Below are 21,520 nucleotides of genomic sequence, written 5' to 3'. Positions count from 1 at the left end.
GGAGTTAGAGCCAAGCCATGTTCTCCAACAATGCACTAAAAGAGAGAGTAAAGTCAGAGCAGAGCAAGAAAGGGAAACTATAGGAAGATGGAAAGGAAAAAAAGTGGTGAGACGTTTCCTGTTTGGACGGGGAAGGAAACCTCTTTTCTATTTCTCTTGCATTAATGGCAACCATTATGCCTGTATCCCAACGGCATTCCATTTCTGGGAGCAGGATCAGCCACTGGGTACATCCCGTCAGTATTTCTTGGTGGATTTTAAACTCCTCCAGACTCACTCTATACATGGTTTCTACTTGGGGCTTGTCTGCAGCCAGTCCAATTTGGATTTGTTGTTCCCATCAACGCAGCTCCACTGGTGGTAATAGCAGCATAGAGAGCACTCGGCTGCATTATCTAATCCTGCAGGGCTGTGACAGGATAGTAAAAAATAACAAACTAAAGTGTGCCTACATTAGAGCATTAGTCATTCCTTGTGTGTTGCTGGTATTGCTGCAATGCTGGGGAATTATGGATATGAATTTTCTATATATAAACCTTGGCTCCCTTTCCTATTCAAACTGGCTATTTTTTTTTAAGGGTAGTTTTATGTTCTTAATCTGTTTACACATGAGCACAAAGGTTTCATAATTAAACTTCCAAATTTGGTAGCTTAGCTCAGTAGCCACCTTTATGATGGTAAGACAGAAAGTAACCGTGCCAGCGTGAGTCTGTGGAAGAAGTGTCCTTAATGTCAACATGTCAAAAAGACATCCCTGCAGCTCTCTGGAGACTGAAATCTAATGTCAAGGCAGAAGGAAGCAAAGTCTAAGTGAGAGTTGTACTGCTGTCAAAGCAAGTTATTCTACCATATAGGAAAAGGAATTTTAAGAGAATGTGCTGGAAAGCAGCGTCCAGATTGAGACATAGATTTGGTGGGCTTATTTGACATCTTTAATTCTCCGTTGACAATCTAGAAGCTCCCTAAAATGATTTGCAATGTTTTCATGCTGCAAGTAAAAGCTGAATGCGCGCCTCATTAACAGCTCATTAAGTTGTTAATATTGGTCATAAGCAGCCTTTGGTACAGCACAATGCTTTATACAGTGCGGCATCTCCTGCTTAGCTCTGGTGTAATTGCCTCTTTTTATCACGTCTCAATGTAGGAAAGATGTTTCTGTCCAAGCAAAAATATTATCAGTTTTTGATCAACTGCGCTTGCTTATCTCTGCCACTGCTATTGCTGGTGTGGGTGGCGTTGGGCTGCAATTGCCATGAGATGTTTTGCTCAGATGATGAACTTCCATCTCACAAACCCAACAATTTGATGTCGATTTTCAGTACTGACTGTAGCTCGAGACAGACAGACTCTGCGTACTCAAATTCATCATCAGGACTCCTGTCTTTGTTCTGTAGTTGGTGCAAGCAGCAGTGGGAGTGGTAGGACAAATTAGCTGTTCTGCTGCAGTGTTATATGGCCTGTGAAGAACCGAGTGCAGGGACATCCCTGCACAGTACACAGAGGGCGAAGGGATGAGAAGCCTGATCGTGTATGCAAAGCCTTGCTGAACTAACAGTAGAGCTACTCCATTAAAAGGAAAGGAATTAACCTTCCTTTCAAAAACATGAGCAATCAGTACTAAAGTGAAACGGACCATAAATTGCACTGGTAAAGAAGTGGGGAAGCCCCTGGCTGATAACTCATATTCAAGCAGACGCAGGCTGGAGTTTCAGTATTTTTGACTAAAGGGTTATAATTGCAGCCAAATTTCTATTTCCTCTAATTGTGCAGTCCTGCTCTGCTTGTTTTCAGCCATCCTGGGATATGTGAGCAAAATGTTGTAAGTATTTTCATATGGGTCTCAACTCCCGTGGCTTTGCCTCCTCTGTATGGCTTTCCTGTGAAGCCAGCTGTAGAGAAACACAGTTGGTTTTCTTTTCTGACATCTGTTTGCTGTATCCATCGTCAATCATGGAACTGGAGGCATTTCAGGTTGCCTGTTGTAGACTGAAAACAAAAAAGTTGCCATTTTTTCTTATGAAAGTATGAATTAGCAATAGTCTAAAACATTTTGGCCACGGCAATCTGGACATTGAGATGATAGGGGAGTATAGGACCACAGTGACTAACTCAGGGATGCTATGACTGCAGAATAAACAAAGAAAGAGAAAACTCTCACTCAGAGTTGAGGAAATGTAAATTTAATCTCTCTCTCCCCGGGAGCACAAGATCACAGTCCTCCATGGGCTCGCTGGGTTTCCCTGACCATTGCAATCTGTAAATCCTAAATTAATCCCTCATGGGGGTCAGCTACCCAAACTTGCATTAAAGCCCCTGCGAAAGGTTATCGCAGTGGCAGATCTCACCTGCTCAGTTTGACTTTTCCGATACGGCTTTTAACATTTGGTATATGGCAAACCCAGCGGAGATTCACCCTAATTATTGGATACGCTCTCTTGACTTTAGTGGAGCATAAGGAGTTGTCGGTGCTTATAAGGCTTTAGTAGGTGCTGCCGTTACTGTTAGTGAACATGAAGTAGGTGCTTTCGCTGGCTGCCGTGAACTTGTGGTATATTAGAGTGTGGGATTAACAAATTATAAGGAGTGAAACATGACTATAAATGGAGGAGGAGGAGTCTTGGGAGTCTTGCCTCTGTCTAATGGGCAGACTTTTTTAAGAGAGTTGAGAGCAGTACTTTCCCACTCGGTGCTGCTCCCACTCTTCCCGGTGCACATGAGGGAGGATCAGGCCAGAGTATCAACCACTCAGCAGTTCTTCACCATCCCCTGCACCCTTGAACAACCTTCAGTACCTCCTGGGGGGTGAATCCTGCGCTCATCAGAGCTGACGCTGCTCTCAGTTGCACAACTTTCACGCTGGGTTAGCTCTACTACCTTTAGTGGAGCTAACCCTAATTTGCATTGATGTAAGTGAGAGGGGATTTTAGCTCGTAGGTTTGTGCCTGTATGTTTGTTTGCGCATACCTAATGCTTGTCAGACTCTTGCTATCCTGCTCATGGGTCCGTCTCTGCTGACTGATGGGCTGCCTGCCTCTGTGTGATCATATACTTGTTGACACCAAAGAAATAGAGGAAAAAGCTCACTTTATTATTTTCCCCCTTCCTGTTTTAACCACCTGTGTGCCCTTTCCAGAGGCAGCCTGACAGTTCTGTAAGGGCTTTTGGGCCAGGCGCTCTCAGTCCCTTGATGGATAATCCCAGTATGCAATGTGATAGCCTATTTTAGGTTTGTATTAGCTAAGTAGAACTGTGGGCTTCAGCAAAAGAAAAGTGTGTAGTTTTTGTTTGCAGGCTCTAACTATTTTGCAGTACTGCACCATGAGATTCGCCTTGGTTATAGGCATTGTAATGCGATCACGGTAACCTTTTCCGCATCACTCAGATCCTGTCTGTCCCATGAAAATCCTGGATTGCACATGGCTTACTGGGAAATCTGAACCCCATATTAAAAGATTAGTAATCACAACAACAGGGTTTTCACCACTGCTGGAAGAGATGGTGAGGGACAGGATGAGAATTACTCCTGCTTGAGTCGACTTGCCAGTTTATGAAGGTTCTTCATGAATAAGTCATATCCGTGGAGGTTTCCTTAGAACGTGAGTGCCTCCTCGGTTCAAAAAAATGGCATTGGCAGATAACCTCCCAGAGTCTGGATCCGTGGAAAGGACACTCCATTTCCAGTCCTTGTTTCACTTCAGTGTTTTTCCGATACGTGCGGTGAATGTCATCTCTCCCTCTTTCCTCCTTTTCCGCCTCCCTCTCATATCTCTGCAGATGGCTGAAGACATGCCTAGTCAATGTTGGGAAGCTTCCCAGTGCTAAGCAAAGAAGCTGGGGATGTTACATTTGGGTATCATTTGCAGCTGCTTTTATTTATGCTTTTTCATGACTTTAATACCCTTAACAATGTGATGTGACAAAACACAGCTACTGTACGAAGTGTAGTACACAGGGAGGGGGCCAAGTGTTTGCCTACCCGGATAATACGGCACAGAGTAAAAGCTAGATTCCCAAAGTCCCCATCCTGACAGCTATTCTCCTTCTGCTCTCCACCCCTTCTTCTCCACCAAGGTAGGTTTGTCTGTTTATCTTTCTATTTTGGCATCTATTAGATTGTGCTCCTTCTCATCAGTGTTCATGAGGGTGAGAGAGATGTTGTTCAACTTCTTCTTGTATTGACTTCCGTTGGTCTCTTGTACGCTAGGGAATGTTTCAATTGCTCTCACGCTGTTCTATGCAACCGTGTAAATCAACACGTATATCACATATATCAACATCCCTGAAAAAAGGATTATTTCCTATTAAAACCTGGCTATTTCCAGCTGATTTACACACACACAGAGTAGGAGGTAGGGCTTCTCAAAGATGGGGGAGACCAGATTGCTCCTTTCCTGAGACTCATTTCAAGTTGCAGGGTGACACGAGTCTGCTGAAGTTAATAACGGGCCGAGCGCTAGGTTTCGGTGCCAAATTGTCATGCCTGAATAAGAGGGTAGGGAGCACTCAGGTCCAACGTTAGCAAATGGAGTTGTGTTGGAGGGCTTAAGACCCACATCTTTTGTACGTGGGTCTGCCTGTCTTACTGCATCTGAAATACATCTGAGTAACCCCAGAAAGCGCAGCCCTTGGAAAAAGCGCGTACTTCCATCACAAAATATTGCCTAGCTTAAAACAGCCAGAAATTGGTGGGAAACATCTTTTACATTCTAAATATAGCTTGTGCCGCTTTGTCACAGCAGAAAGCAGCTTTGCTGTAGCTGTTTTTGAAGCACAATTAACTAATTGTTATTGAACTAATCAGCATCACTCACACAGCATTCCTGATGGCACAGAGGTACTGTTGCACAGGGGAAGCATTCCTCACTCCCACCTCTCTTTTGCAGACGCTGTAAGAAAATGGCCAATAAATGCCAAACATTTTTCTCTCATGCTGCTTTTCCTTCGTGGAAGGAGTGACTGCAAACATGTGCAGATACACCTCTTTGTTCTTTCTTGGGAGGTACCATCCTTGCGTTCCTTCTCTAAGCCCATACTGCAAGAAAACCCCTTGCATTTCGCTTTGCCTGTTCTGCAGATCAGTCTCGCTGTTTTATCTTGTGACCTTCTGTTTGTTGCGTTGTGTTTGGCTTTTATAATCCACTTAACTGTTGCGTATCTACGCCATAACTTGAGGGCAGTGGCTGCAATGGGAGAAGAAACAATCTGTTCTCCATGCCACTGCAGGGCCAGAACTTCAATATGAGGAGGGTGGTTTAGCCTAGACATTTAAAACAAAAAATAATAATAACCTGCCAGCTATTTTGAGAGACATTTTAAGAGTTATGAAAATAGGGATATGCTGGCAGAGTTTGTGTGGGGATGGCGGGGGAATTTGGAAAGAGGTCAGGGATCGAAATTACACCGACATCTGACCAGCCGAGCTGATCTCTGTGTGATGCAGGAGGATGGCTTGTCTGAGCCCTCTCCAAATCCTTTCCAGCTCTCTTTTCCATGACTGTGTGTGCCAGGAACCAGTGTGTAAACTTTGGAGGTGCTGCGTGTGCACGCTTTATTTGTCAGCACACGCTACATTGGATATTGCTGTGTCTCCTCTCTTGTTGTTAGTCACTAGGTAGATAAGATTACAGCTGATATGTCAGAACATGCTGCAACCACCCCTCCATTATAATGTGTAGACATATAGATTAGAGGCTTTTTAGGCCTGGAGCTGTCTCTTTGTTCTATGTTTATGCAACACATTGTGCAATGAGATTCTGGCCTCTAGGTGCTAACACCAAAATGCAAATATATTGATTACTAGGGAATAAAAGCAGGCATGTTCACAAAAGCATGCTTTGATGAACTGGGGGGAAAATGCCTGTTAGATAGAAAAGGATCAGAGGTCTTTACAAAAGAGAAATTTGCCTGGGATTGTTTGAAACTGTAGGATCAAGCTGATGTGCAGAAAATCTTCAGTCTCTTTCACTGCATTTTTCTCCTCATTTTTTTGCCTGCATGTTTATTTAAATGGCATGAGTATGAAGGTACCTTGTCCCAGACTTGTCTGCGAATTTCCTGACATAATATTGGAATTACAGAAACAATTAGAAAATCAGTAGAGGAGAAATCCTTTGCTACTCAGAAACTGGAGCAGATGTAACAGCAGCCAGGAATGCTTCATAAAAACAGTTATTAAGTTTGCCCAATGAATCACAAGGATTTGTAGCCTACCTGGGCTATAAAGCGTCGTGGCGACTGTCACTAAGAAAAGGAATAGTAGTTTCATATTGATGAAAAGCTCTCGGTGCCACACAGCCCAGAGAGCAAATATCCCAGGCAAGCAGCGAGAAAAACGAAGGTGAACCTTCTGCAATGCACGGAGCTCTGGTGCGAGCAGGTCACTGGGGATTTTAAGCACCTTCCCTTTAAAGGTTATAAGCATTTGCAAGCTCAGATTGACTGCAGTGTGAGCAGAGGCTGTTCAGTACGACTGGAAAATGAGGGCAGTGATATGTTTCAATGTGGATATAGAGGTGTCACTTTATTCATGGGCTCATTTTGACTCTCTTACTGGGTTTCCAGGTAGATTTGTTGTCTTTACACGATCCTGCCATCATCATCCGGGTCCGTAGTTGTTGTCATTATTTACTAATGACTATACAATGTGCTCAGCCTTTCTCCTTACTTTTTAGCTGTGAGAGAATTTCAGGGAGACAATCTCAAAGGTGAATTGAAATCAGATAAGAAAAGAAATGTTTACAAATACCTGCATGAAATTCCAAGCCAGGATACATGCACAGAATTAGACTTCATGAATACATACATTTTTTTCAGGGCAAGTGAAATGCTTTCCACCTGCCAAGAGCTGAGTTTGGACCCTCAGGGGTCTGTGTCGCTCCTGTTATACTTGATAATGTCACTAACACCTAAAGCAGTGTGAGGTATGAAGCTTTAACCTTGCTTTTTATGTATTTGTGATTTCACAGCCATGAAAAAATTCAGAGCTCGGTAATCTTGAACTGCATTCCTAGAAGGTTAAAGGGTTTTGAATTCACCTTTAAAATGCACTTGCTTTTATTGGCACAGGCTGTCCATGCATTCAGTGAATGGTTTGGGGTTTCAAACAGGTGGAGTCTTCAGGGATGTGTTTCCTTCTTTTGAAAGTATTTCATTTCACCCTTAATGTAACGTGCTGTCTGCACGGAGCCACATCAAGGATCAGCAGCGCTTTTCTGCTGTCCCTTCCTGTCAACAAGAAATCTGTGCTTAGAAGAGGAGGGACACATCAGCCTTTGAAAGTTGAACGGAGGGACAGACTCACGGGCACAAAACCAAACAATTTGCATCTCGTTGAGGCTCTGGGGTAGCGAAGAGAAATGTCTTTTTCCACATTGTCTTGGTTTTTTTTTCCTCCCATCAAATTTTCCACTGCCGTGCCAGCAAAAGTGCAGCTCCAGTAGCGAGCGTGTCAGTGGAGAATGATCACTGGCAGTTTTTAACCATTGTGTTTCTTAGACGTGCTTCAAAAAGGGTTTGAGGAAAAGCGGTGTTTTTCTGGCAGCAGGCTGTGCACGCCGGCTCTTCTAACGGGCGCGTCTTGGAAGCGGCAATTGTTCCAGGCTGGCACATGGGATCCAAAGAAAAATGCTATTGTAGACGCTGCTTCAGACCTGGGTATTGAGAGCACTTTGAAGCTGTCAGCTCAGAACAGACAGTAGTGTCACTACCTAGAAAGAAAATACACTGCTAAAGTGATCCATTTTCTGCTGTGATTGTACATATTCCTGTTTCCCTGAGCACGGCATCATCTGCAAATCTCCGAGAAGTATTTTCAGGTTTGTACTGTGTGATCAGTTGGGCCTCGCGCTCTGATGTGTGCTGTGAAAGTCTCAACATCTTGAGATTTTTCGGTCCTTAACAGAACAGCACTACGTTGCAGTGAGCGCAGCCAGCCAGCCGGCTAGCTGCTCCCTTCGCTCCTCCGGCAACGCGGAGAAGACGGGGCAGCAATTAGACGAGGGCACCCCTCTGAACAAGCTGTATTTTACTGATGGTCATTGTCACCTCGTGCATTCGCTACATCCAGCCCAAAAGGAAACAAAAAAAATATAATAAACAAATAGTTTTAACTGATCACTGGGATAAAGGCTATTTTCAATTTTGCCTTTCACGTTTTAATTGTACAGCAATAATTTTGCAACAGAGTTGCCGATGGCAAACATGCAAAAGACATTAACTTTATTTATGTTTTGGATTATTAATGTGGCTGTTAAAATTCCTCCAGTTAGTTTTGATTGAATTGTTTTTTTGTGCGATTCTGTCGTTTAATGGAGCGGTAAATAAGAATTTCTGATAATGAGCCCAAGCATCTGTCACAACAACCTGGCGCTGGTTATTAACATTTCCATTAACGGCAGGGTGGGCAGTGATAATATGGAAACCACACAGTTAGAACAAAATAAATAGTTGGTGTCAGGCTGAGTGGGTGTTAATTACTATTTTATTTTATAACTCATGGGGGAGGGAGTATTGGTAGAAAAGTGTGACTTATGAAGGTCATTCTCTCTGAAGAAAGAAGTCTCCAGAGGAACAGATAACTGGGGCTATCTAACTCAAGGAGTGAATGTTTTATCGCTTCTATTTATGGCCCGTAAGGGGCCGAGAGAAGAGAGGCAGCTTTCTCAGGTGGCCTGGGCAAAGGCTACGGCACCGCGAACATGGAGAAAGGAGAACCCTACCCTTTGTCCTGCCTTTTCTCTTCCTACTTCTGGAGTTTGAACAGGACATGCTTTGGCACCTTTTCTGTAAACAGAACATGTGCTGTTTTGTTAAGACCCGTCGGAGGCAGAGACAGCAGGTCTGGAAAACAGACCGTCCTTGCTGGCCGCTGGGGAAGGAAATCCACCTGCACCGAGCTGGATCCCGACAAAGGGAAGGATGGTGTGACCCAGGTGCACTCAAAGATTAGTTTTCTAGCACAGCACAATGCAAAGAAGAAAAGCCATCAGGAGCCAAAGAGGGCCAGCGTGTATATGTGAAGGTATAATCAAAGCAGAGCCAACAAGTAGTGAACTAAAAGTCATTTTGTCATGCATAAAATATTAGTTGAATTGATTAGCATCTGACTGGTTTGGAGGTAATTTTAGACGGTATTTTGGCCCTAAGTCTTGGAGCCGTGCAAACAGGCTGTTACAAAGACTTGCTGCTGAGTGGGAGGCCAGGCTGGCGGTGGCAAAGGGGGCTGCCTTGCTCCGGGTTACTGTCAGGAGCGGCCGGGCAGGAGCGCAGTGTCGCTGCCAGGGGCAGGCCCCAAACGTTACCGTAGAGCGAAGGCAAAATCCTCCTTTCCCTTCCAGAGCTGCTGGCAGGATTGAGTTGATTCAATGTCTAACCCAGTCTGTGTGGGACAGAACATAACCACGTCCGGAGGCTCGGCTGCTCCTCAGCCCACGTGTGCTGAGACGTCCCCGTGATACAGATACCTCCGGGGCTGACTCCGGTAGCTGACTCGTGGCATAAACAGAGTCTGTCCTGGGTCCTTCCGCAAATGGAAAACTGCAACCTGGATGTGAACTAGTTCTACTTGTCACTATTAATTCTTCTGTCCTCCTTTCTCTCTAGCACCAGCGCTGGCCCCACAGAACATCCAAGTAAATTCCCTTTCTGCAAGCCAGCTGGAGCTCACCTGGGACCCCCCTCCTGCCGACAGCCAAAATGGGAACATCCAAGGCTACAAGGCAAATCCTCCTGTTTCTACTGTTTTCGTTTATCTTGCTTGGCGTTGCTATTACTTGTGAGATAGCTCTACAAACTACAGTTGCCCTCACTGCATAAGGCAAATTAAAACAGCATTCAAACTGCAGTATGGAATTGGCACTAAAGTCCCAAAACCAAAAGAAAGAGAATGAGACTGGGGGGAAGAAAAGGAAAGGTGTGTTGCTCTTTGTGGAGAAGGAGAGCGTGGGGAAACAAGGAGGCAAATAAGGAGGCAGCTTCACTTATGCAGGCAACATATCTGCTCCAAAAAGCAACAGACACATGAGAGCTACGGGCAAGAAATGTGTTGAAGAAAATTAACTGAGCTTTCTATCTATCAAATGTTACAAGCCATTAGGAAAGCAGAACTTTCTCCAAGCTAGAAGCCTGAGACAGGTCAGGTTTTGGAAGAATTATTTCATTTCCTTAACTTTAACAAAATTAAATGATAGTATTAATTGCATTTGGTTCACAGGAGATGAGCACGTTGCAGAGGCATGTTGTTTAGCTTCTCCAGCGCGAGAATGGACCCTCAGGGAGTGGAAATGGGCAAGTCTACAAACACTGGAGCTTGGCTTGGGTTCAGTGTCTGGCTCTGCCTCTCTCCATGAATTTAGGTCCATGAGCAAAGAAAAGCCAAGCCAATGTGAATAATCTGGCATCCCTTCTTGGCAGTAACAAGCTTCCTTATATATCAATTCATGGGTTTTTTCCTTTTGTACATATATAGATGGCTGTAACAGTTTGGCTTGTAGAGCCAAGGTGGAGTCTTGCCTTGGCTCGTTCTCTCAACTTTCTGGCTTGCTTTGGCCTGTTGTAATGCTCTCACTGCCAGGTCTGTCCAATAAGTAGGGCTGGCACCACTTCTCCTCTTGGAACCAACTTCTCCAAAGCCTAATTTTATGGCATCAGGATAAAAATTATGTAAGGGAAGAATGGGGAACAGTACCTCAAGGAACTTTAGGGAAAGTCTTTGTTACCCTCTTCAGGAAGGGATTCGTTTGGCTGTCCTACAAACACAAATGGTGAAACCGTTGTGTGCGTGCAGAGGTGTATTATGGACCGTCATATCAGGACGCCAGTGCTGACAGGCAGCTAGCATTTCAGGGAGAATTTAAAAACTGACCTCTCATCGCTGAACTCTGGCAGCTCATATCTGCTGTCATTAGGCTATATTCTTCAGCCTGTGCTCTATTTTGGAGTGATGTACTCAGCTACATGGTCACTGGATTCGGGGGAATTTGCCAAAGGAAGAGAAAAGATTGGGCATGTGGTGAAAAGCATTAGTATCGCATTTAACGGAGGAGTCCAGAGCAAGGCTGCGCCATCTTCCTGATCTTTATTATAGCTGCAATGCCCAGATATTTTCTAGGTGTAGGATATACTAAAACATCTCACTGTCCCAACAGATTTATTACTGGGAGAGCGACATCCAAAATGACACGGAGAAAGTGAAGGTCCTTTTCCTCCCAGAGACAACCGTCCGGCTCAAAAACCTGACCAGCCACACGCGGTACATGGTCTGCATCTCCGCGTTCAACGCAGCCGGGGACGGCCCCAGGAGCAGCCCCTCGCAGGGCAGGACGCACCAGGCGGGTACGGGATCGTTGCCTTGTCTCAAAGCACGGGCTCGGTGATGACTGGCATGTAACTGGGCAGCGGCTAAGGGAAATGGATGGATGCAGGAGGACACTGGTGTTTAGATTTAGCTTTCAGATGGGTCATTACATTGTAATGGTCTTGGAGGGGAAAAAAAGGGATCAATAAGTGGACCGTGTGGAAAAGGGAGCGGTACAGTGGAAACAAGAATGGACTGGCAGAAGGACCAGTCCCCTCACAAGCTGGTCCAGAACGAAATTGTCTGTGGTTCTTTTTCTGGCCTTTGCTATCACATCTGAAAATCCGAAGGAACTCATCTCCAGTGCCTGGAAATTGCCCAAACAGTCCTGTGAGGGTATGATTGCGCTTTTTATAATTCCTCCTTTTTTTTTTTTTCTTTTTTTATTTTTTTAAAGCTGGGTCAGCAGCCACCCAGTCAGACTGAGCTGTCTCTTGTGCTGGACATGACCGCGGTGGGAGCACTCCAGCACAGGGTGAAGGCAATGCCCTTGTTGGTGGCTATGAAGAGGAGGTGTGCACTCAGGCCACATGCTCACGTAACACCCTTCCGAGGGTTTCTCCCTTCTGTGTCCTATCTCCTTGTTCGGTTTTGAGGTTCAGCTTTGCAGCTGAGGGGCTGCTTTTTTTAGGACAGGCTGGGTTTCTGACTGGTTACAGGACGTTTGGATACAATTGACAAATCCCATTCACAGCTTGTTTCCTTTAGATTTAGGCTGGGCAAATAAACCAATGTTTTATAATATATATGTGTATCAGATTGACTACTCGTACTGCAATTCAATCTATTTGTAATCCTTTCAGCACCCAGTGCTCCCAGCTTCTTGGTGTTCTCTGAAATCACTTGCACTACACTCAATGTGTCTTGGGGCGAGCCGACAGCAGCAAACGGAGTCCTGCAGGGTTATCGAGTAGTCTATGAGCCTTTGGCTCCCATCCAGGGTAAGAAAGACCTCCAATCATACATATTCATGGGGAAATGATAGAAAAGCACTATAGTATTTTTTATCTCTGCCCAATTTCCTACTTGCTCTCTGCCGTTTTCCAAGAGCAGCCAGGTGGCAGAGGGTAAGTAAAACAATTCTGCTTTTGCCAAAACCGTTCAGCAAACGATAACATTGTGGAATATAGCTTTCGTCTGTCCTCTCTCATTTTCTTGCACAAACTGTATTCTGTGTGATTTGAAAAGTCATTTTATGGCCATCGTTACCTGGTACGGGTGAAGAGGAGAGTCAGCCTGAGAACGCCTGATTGTCTCCCCGTGTTGCGCTTTGAAATTGCTGAGTAGGCTCCATCCCAGAATAGTCGTCAGACACATTTGTGTTGCTTATCACATCATGTGTCACTTCTGTTATCGCAAAGATTGCCCGGGCATCAAATGTGCTAGTCATCACTGGTACCACTGCCGCTTTTGACAGGGGAGAATAACTGCGATAGCGAATTCGTTGTGTCTGTTTACATGGCGTTTTCAAGCAGCGTTTTTAACCCAGCACTAGATTTAAGCTGGACCACAACAATGTGGTGGCCACAAATGTCTCATTGATTTGCCAGAACAGCAACGGAGAAGGATTTGGCAATTTCTCTGAAAACAAATGTAAATTCATTCCAAAGGTGAATTAGAAGAGATTACAAAGTTTGTGGATGGTCTTACTAATATTTTTATATTCCTGGTCGATCGCCAGCAGTTCAATAGGATGTCCGACTTTGGCAGTGTGACAGCAGGAAGAGTAATTTCAGCCATTGCCAATCCATTTTAAACTCTTTTCCAAAGAAACAAGGATATCAATCACTCGTATTTGCTTCTTCTGTAAGGAATAAAGATCTATATTGCCTGAATATCCATGTCTTATGCACTGAGAAAGTTATATTCAGGAATGAAAACACGAGAATAAAAGAACTTTCAGCCTTTACGGCTGGCAGGTCTGAGCACAAAGAGCTAATGCAGAAAGCATTTCTAATTTTGACCAAGAAATGTGCACGGGGTATGCAGGAGGTTTGGGCTGTTTGGGCATTTCCTGTCTTTTATTCATTCCTGCGCAAGGTTTAAGAATACATTTTTTCCCCTGAAAATATGGAAGTGTCAGATCATGTTTTCTCTGCATGCATTTGACTTAACATCCTCAGAATCTTTGTTTTCTTTTCTTCTCTTCCCCACCTCTGCCTGTGCTATCTCCAACTCCACTTTGTCTCTCGTTCCCGTGTAGATGATTTCTGATGTGAGCAGGGAGGTTATGGAGGGCTTTTCCTCAGGTTCTAAATTTTTGCCTAAATTTATTTTCCAGTTTCTACCCATTTGCTCTTGTGCCAACGTTTTTCTTTCAGCAAACGTATTTATTCTCCCGCCATGGTAAGTAATCCCCACCTTGATGGCATCAATTTCCTCCGATAGAAAAGCCGTGCTCCTTCATTTAGAGAGCAAGGAAAAGCCAAACTCATTTGAAGATGGAGTACGTAATGGTGCTGAATGCAGGCAGCAAGGCTTGCGGGGCCGGCGGCTGCCAGACCCCACGAACCCGGAGGGTCCTTCCAGCCCCAGGTCTCACGTTCCTCCATGCCAGCACTACAGTGCAAGAATATAGAATGATTAGAATCGTTTAGGTTGGAAAAGACCTTTAAGATCATCAAGTCCAACCGTTAACCTAGCACTGCCAAATCCACCTAATATGGATGGACCAGACCCCCTGCAGCTCTTTTCCTGCACCTTTTGACTTGACACCCATTCGTGATCTTTGGCTGAGCATCCTCGCTGTTGTGACACCTCCTGCCTTCCCACTCACAAGCCACCCCTTAAAATCTGCAAAACTTTCGAACAGCAATCTGTTCTTTAGCACAGTCTTCTCCCTGTTTGACCTTTTATTGTTTAAGCTTTACAGTGTTATGTTTTACACAATCATAGACAACAAAATTGCCCTGGAGCCTTTTTTAACAGTTCCTTTTTTTTTTTTGGAACATAACGTCAAAATGACAAATGCTTCCTGATTTGTCTCAGAGAAATGAAATAGTACACCTAGGGAAGGAGGGAGCACTTTTACTGCTTCCTCGTTAACCAAGGCAAGATTCCCTGAGTTATAAATTGTATCTGGGAGAAAACTTTGAACAGAAATCACTTGGACGTAATTCTTTATTCAGCTGATAAAAACTGAAAGAAGCATCTTGATTTGCATAAAATAAGCATCTGGATGGAAAAAATCTTCCTTCTGCATTTTTCTGGAAAGACAAACTAACAAGCTGCCTTCTCTAGTGGGAAAAACATTTTCCCCGCTTCCTATCTTCTTGGTTTGAAATGTGTTATGTACATCTACAGAACCAGAAAAATGACAGAAGGACTCTGTAAATTCGAACTTTCTGTTCTGTAAAATATTTTATAAACCAAATTTTTCCCATTGACTGACTCTTAGAAAAATTCAGTGAAAACGAAATTTTTTTGTTTTCAAAGCACTTATTGCTGCGCAGCCCTTTATGCAGCATTGAGAACCTAAACGTGCAACTAGCTATGAACATTGATGAAGGAAACAGCACTGATTTTAATTCATCCATGTAAGAAAAATTCTCAGAGAGTGAGAAGAGTGAAACACAAGTCATGACTTCAGCCTTGCCCAAGCTAATAGCGCTTTGATTGCATCCCCTATTGCAGTGGCATTTATACCCAGAAGTTACCTGTGAGATACATATCCTTCATTCTGCATTCGCTTGATAATGGTGGAAATGAAAAGAAAAGGTGAAAGGAAAGAACCTGGCCCTTGTTCCCTCCTCCAGGCAACGTTGCAGGTTACTTGGCAAAGAAGCAGTGGAGAAATGCTTGCTTAGGAAGCAACCTGCAACATACAGTCCTCTTCATTTACCTCCTCCTTTCTTCCCAGAGTAATTAGTGAAGTTGCGTGTAGTCTCTTGGTAATTTCCCAGTTGTGTTGTAAGGTTTTTTTCTTGTCAGTACCCACTTATCAAGCTTAAACTCTAATTATACTTATCAGTGCTGAAAATTGGCTATTATCACTACTTAAACTCCTGCTAATTGTAAGAAATACTTTCTTAGCAAACTGTTAGATAATTTTACTTACCATCTAGATGTAATAAGCTCCACTTGATTTCTTTTTCTGCGTTGCAACCTTCTCTTATTATTTTATCTGCATGGCTGTTCCAGGGGTGAGTAAGGTGGTGACCGTGGACATCAAAGGGAACTGGCAACGCTGGTTGAAGGTCCGAGATCTCACCAAGGGCATGACCTATTTATTCAGAGTGCAAGCCCGAACCATCGCCTATGGACCTGAACTGCAAGCCAACGTCACAGCTGGGCCAGCAGAAGGTAAGTGGAACCATAAAACCATGTCGCAAGCCAGATCAGTTACACAAACACGATCCAACAGCAGGGAATCGTGCACTCAGGGCTTAACATGACTTTCCAAGCCAAGGAGAAGTTGAGTCACAGGAGCTCAGGACATGATTCAGTGGCTTTCGCAACTGCCCATGAAAAACATGTTTCCTTTTTTCCTGAAATGTAGAATTCTGATGTGAGTAAACAAAACAGTGTGAATAAATCATAACACAAATGGGCTAGCCAGGGATTTCAAAGCTGCAGCCTGACAGCGCGGTGCATAATTCTGACTGTACTGCTCTGCGGTGGAGTCAGAACTGGAATAACTCTGCCGAAACCAGCAGAAATTCCTGGATGTAAAGCCAGAAAGAATTTATAATTTTTCTCTCCTGACACTTTGGCTTATGCAGAGGGAGAGGTCTGCAAATTTCCTGATGTGTCAGGAGGAGCTACAGGCTGAACACCAGCTTGGTTCAGTGTGCGTGCCAAAAGAGTTTGGTTTCTTATTTGATCAGTGATTTTGATAAACAGATAATCTAACCAGCCCAATGCCCTCCAGTGATATAAGCCTGTCCAGTAAATCACAGAACATCAATGCAATGGTCGCATTTCTGATTTTTGCTTCTTTTCCAGCTCAGGGAAATATCTGCTCCCTCCATCAGAGCCATGTCTGGCAATCCCGCCCTTCTGGGTGCCAGCAAGCTTTCATTTTATCACAGTCCCTTCCGTAGCCATTATCTGGGACAGCAGCACTGTGGATCCGCAGTCTGACCCTCATGCCCCACCACGGGCAGTATAAAGCAGGAATCCTCTCTAATACGGCCGTGGCATCTTCCCAAGCGCGTGGGCCGGCGGCTGTCCCCACGAACCTCCCCCTGAAACTCGGAGGCTGGTTTCACCTCTGAAGTCGGGAACACCAGTGGCAGTGTGCAAACGCTGCAGATACGCTAATGGTTAAAATGAGCGTGTTTGTTCTCTTTCCTTCTTAACACAGGTACCTGTAAACCCCAGCCATTGAAATGTAACTGCTCGGACTAGAACTAGTGAAAAATTTAGGTCAATAGCCCGTTGAGCTGGTTTATGTTGTCTGTATGCTGACCAATACTTCTAGATAATGTTTTCCCCTATATCAGTGGAAGAAATGAAGAACACTGCAGTCTGTCTGTGACACCACCACCATTTGCTATTCTCGTTTCATCCTTCAGGGTCTCCCGGCTCCCCTCAGGAAATTCTGGTGACAAAATCTGCTTCTGGGCTGACGCTACAATGGACTGAGGGAGATTCAGGAGAAAAACCCACAACTGGGTACATTATAGAGGCACGACCCTCAGGTAAGCCATGGGAAACACGGAGAGCTGGGTGTCCTGAGTTCCCTTCCTTCAGTCCATGCTGAAACCCATCCTGCAGTGGAGAGGTTGTTTGTCATCCCAGTGGCAATGGGATGTTGTGAGAGGATGCTGGCACCATTGCTGGTTTATTATGTGGTTTAGCAGATTTTCTCCTGTTTAGTAGTCGTCACAGAAAATTACCCTGAGTGGTCTGGCTTTCACTGCACTAAATCACTGGTAAATCATCCAACTGATGAGCTAATATAGTTCATTATTAAAACTCACTTAAATGCTTACAGCATCTTTCATGCGCAAGGACCAATAAGTACTTGCAAACTGTGTTTTGAGGACCACAGATAGAAATCTGCCCTCCTCTGCAGCAGAACACAGCAGCTAATTACTATTTTACTGTTAATAACAGGGCCAGAGGACTTCAGCACCATGTATGCGTTGCTTTCCCCATTTGTTCTGCAGGGGGGGCATCATGGGGGGGAAAGAATCCCCCCATCACCACAGTTTTTCTTGGTGCTTTCCCAGAGCTCCTTTGCTTCTGGGATTTGCATCTTACTGAAGCTGCTCTCTGCTTTTTCCAGAATATTTGCCCAGTTGGACACTGTCATTTTAAAAGTAGGCGTATGCTCCAGCCTGTTCGCAGCCTCTCCCAGCTTGCTACCCCTTGCAAATTCAATAAGCGCGCACTTTCTGGTAACTAAGTCATTAACAAAAAACAGTGAATGCTGCCAGACCCCTGTGTAGTCTCACTTGATAATTTCCCTCCGCTCTGACAGTGAATGTTGATAACCATTCGCCAAGTACAGTTTTCCAGCAGCTGATGCATCTACCAGATACTTGTTTCACATAGACCGTGTTTGAATGTCACGATGTCAAAAGCTTTGCTGAAGTCAGGATAGATGATGTCTGCTCTTTCTCCTCTATTGACAAGGTCTGCTACCCTGTCACAGAAGGAAATTAGACATGATTTATACTTGACATATCCATGTTGGCTGCTTGTTCTTTCCTTTTTTACTTCTAGGTGCTTGCACATTGCTTGATTATATATTGATTAAATGAATGCTTATCTGTTTGATTATATGAAGGATCCTAACTGTTTCTTGAATGTAAGGTTGCATTTAAAACCAATGTTTTTAATCACCAGACCAGTAACAAAATCACTGCCTGCATTTCTGGGGTCATCACTGAAGATGCAGGTTTCCATACTTGCATCAGATAGAATTTGCTCTGTAGTGCGGCTCTGCTGTGACCCTAGAATTTCTTCCTAATTTCTGTCATTTACTTGACAATTGTTTTCAAAACAAAGTGAAGGAAAACGTGTACCTTCCCAAAGCACTGGAGTTTCCCAGAGCAATCAAGATTTTTTTTTTAATTAGAGGCGTGACACCACTGTGCTTCTATTTCCCTTACGTCAGTTTATTGATTTCTGCCCTCGTTTCTTCATAGGTAGAAAATACCCTGTCTTATTTGAACAGCATTGTTTAGCTAGCAAGTTAAACTGAAACCGTTCATTGAAGTTGACTTGCCAGCTTACATTTCCCCAGACAGAGTTTTTTGAGTAAGAGTATTTTAGCGGGAAACCTGCGGTCCATGTACCGATCATCTGCAAGCTGGAAATTCAACCCGTGTGAGTGGTGACATTGCAAACTCATCCCACGTTCCTGGGGTTGTCTCACCGTTGGATGTGAACGAACATTTTACAGTTCATGGCTAAGGATGTAGGATTTGTGGCCCACTCTTTTTGAGTAGGAAGAAAATAGTCCCTCCAAGGCAGGTCTGAGCTGCATTAACCCTGGGTCACTTCTGCTGGCCCCGCTCCACTGATCCTGGAAACACACAGAAGAGGTCTTATTCTCCTGCTCTTGCAACCTGTCTGTTGAGGCATTTAATTCCTCTTCAGATTATTTTAATCCTATTCATGCTGCTGTAGCAAATGAACTAGGCATTTGTATGCTGGATTCTCATCCTTCGTTCTGGTTGCAGCTGTAGGAAGCGTGAAATGTGATCCAGGAGAGGAGACAGACTAATTGGAATGTTTGCTTATTTCACCCAAGCGTCGCCTTCCTTTCTGTGCCGCTTTTCTTCCTCATCTCTGCACGGAGGAGTTTGAAATCTGAATTACGAGCTTAACAAAAGCAGGGAACTAATTCCTCCTGTCAGGGCTGGTCATTCAGAGCAACTTCTGTTTTAATATAATTCTAAGAATTTGCTTCTGCACGTTGATTTATATGGGTAGTTGGGTGTGGGTTGGAGCAACCTTTGTTTTTAAGGAGTTGTTGTCCAAGAGAAGAGCAGTTGACTAGTGCCCTTCACATAAAATCAAGGAAGGAAAAGATATATTCATCCTTCTGAGATCAAAAAAGGGGCATTGAGCAGACAGATGAAAAGCTTTAGCTTGTTGCCAATATTTAAATGCAATACCACTACCTTAGTGTTTCACATCTCAAGTGTCATCTATTATAGGCCTCATTACCCCAAACGTTAAATGCTGTATCATCTCATTTTCCCTGCTGTAGCTCCCTGCCAAGACTCTTCCATCGGAGTAGGAGGGTGGCTTTCTGGCAGAAATGGCAAACCCTACCCCCTTTTGTCACTTCCCTTTGAGATTTTCAGTGCCCTGCTGCGTCTCCCAGGGCTCCGGCTGCCCTGCTGGGTTTAGCAATGGTGGCAGCAGGCAGCTGAGATTGTTCATTCAATCTCCCTGTTTCTCTCCCGGATTTATGGAAGGTGACCAGGCTGACTGCCTCCTCTGCATTTTGAATATACTCGGACACAGGGGATGGAGCAGGGAAACCAATATTTTTTCCAGAGTGATCTGTGCTAGAGGAAGATATTACAGAAACAGAAGAGTTTTTTCTTTTCCTTCAACTTCTCTGTCCCCGGAGAAATGGATTCCAGTTTAGCTCCTTGTGCATTACAAGAAATGCAATTAAGCAGCTTCTGTCACTGCCATCGTAAGCACTCCCTAGGCATCAACTAGGCTGGCTAAGGAATGGGTATTAGATCGTGTCCTCAGTTTATACATACAGAGGAAAAGTCAGAAATGGCACAACAACGTTAAGGTTCCCAGTGCTGCCAGAGGGAGCAGAGAGGCTGGTTTCACCCCTCTTTTCCCAACCCCATGCCACATCCAAGGCTCCTCTCTCCGGACTGTGCTTTAACGGTGGGCACGTGGCCTGTAAAGTACCAAGCAGTCTCACACAGACTTTCCTTCCCGGTTATACCCTATCTACAAAGCGGGTGTTTTTGCATAACACCCTAGGGATCCACGCTGCCAGGAGTGCACGCGGATACGTAACTGCCAAGCGTAGCACCTTCATGCGGGTATTTGCCTCCTGCATTCATCCTGAGCTGCAGGGCAGCTGCGTAGGTGGTCGGTCAGTCTGCTTCACGGCTTGTGTCGCCTCAGGAAAAGCCTCTGACCCAGGACAAGCCGGTATAGAGTTCCTCTTCTGCTGCTTCTCCCCGTGATGTGTTTTGGGTTTTGTTTGTTTGCTTTTCCCAAGCAGGGGACGACTTAAGTCCAGTGGGAGAGAATTGCATCTTAACATGTTTCCGATAATAATACTCCTAGCACTCGCGAACAGGCTGGGTAAACCTCAGATCAGCCACAAATCATGAGCTTAGGACACAGACAAGTCAGGGAAGTGTTTTCTTTTGCTCCCCCAGATGATCAGTTCTATGAAGGCAGCAGACATTTTGGGGAAGAACCCGTCTACTTGGAGTGGGGATTGGCCTTCCCAGAAATGCTGGTTTTCACTTCCCACACCCCGAGGGCAGATCTCACTTTAGTTTCCTTCCTGGTGTCTTGAGTAATGTTTTTACATTTTCTTCCTTTTTTATTTATTTTTAAACAAATGAGGGAGCGCAGTGTCAAACATGGACACAAACCAGCAGAAGTCAGTAAATTCAAAGTGAAGGGTGCAGCTGCATTGCCGGCATCTGCCATGGGGCCTTTGGTTCGCTTCTGCTCGCGAACGACATGCCGAGGCTGACAGTTTGTCAGCCTTCACTTCCCATTCTTGTCCTTTCGCTAGTTTGCATGATAATCCAGCCCTTTGCCTCTGACAAATACATCCACGTTTTAATTTCATCCTCTGTAGGAGGAACGCTTCCCGCATTCAGCTGGTCCTTAACTCTCAGCTGCTTCTCCCCTCATAAACCTCCTAATGTGTAATTAGGAGAAAGTTTTACGGCATGGCTCTCCTCTTAGTCCAAGAGGGGAAGGCTGGCATTCAAGACCCGAATAACTGACAGCTTTCCCTCTCCCCAGCCGCGGCACGGCAGTTGTTTGTTAGTGGCCTGAGTTAGCAGAGCCGGGAGCCTTCGTTACTGACTGACAGTTTTATTCAGCGTGGAGACCCCAATTAATTGCCTGTGAAGCCAGGCTGGCCTGCGGGCGCTGTGTATGGCTGCGACCTGCAGTGCTGCTCCTCGCTTGGCACAGGATGGCCGGCGCCTGGCCAGGAGGGCGGCCGGGGCAGGCTGGACATCGTGTTGGGTCGGAGGAGGTTTC

At 44.8% G+C, this 21,520-nt stretch overlaps 1 protein-coding gene across 1 annotated transcript in view; it reads left to right on the top strand.

Annotated features, from left to right (window-relative positions):
• Nucleotides 1–21,520, top strand: part of SDK1 (sidekick cell adhesion molecule 1) — a 419,880-nt gene that overhangs the window by 382,065 nt on the left and 16,295 nt on the right. The window contains exons 36-40 of the mRNA XM_059826302.1: nucleotides 9,601–9,716; nucleotides 11,145–11,331; nucleotides 12,157–12,294; nucleotides 15,494–15,655; nucleotides 16,870–16,995. Coding sequence (XP_059682285.1) covers nucleotides 9,601–9,716; nucleotides 11,145–11,331; nucleotides 12,157–12,294; nucleotides 15,494–15,655; nucleotides 16,870–16,995 — 729 coding nt within the window. The remainder of the gene's footprint in view (nucleotides 1–9,600; nucleotides 9,717–11,144; nucleotides 11,332–12,156; nucleotides 12,295–15,493; nucleotides 15,656–16,869; nucleotides 16,996–21,520) is intronic.

This window comes from Gavia stellata, chromosome 18, assembly GCF_030936135.1.
Source record: "Gavia stellata isolate bGavSte3 chromosome 18, bGavSte3.hap2, whole genome shotgun sequence".
Classification (NCBI taxonomy): Eukaryota; Metazoa; Chordata; class Aves; order Gaviiformes; family Gaviidae; genus Gavia; species Gavia stellata.
This window is presented reverse-complemented; position numbering and strand designations above follow the sequence as displayed.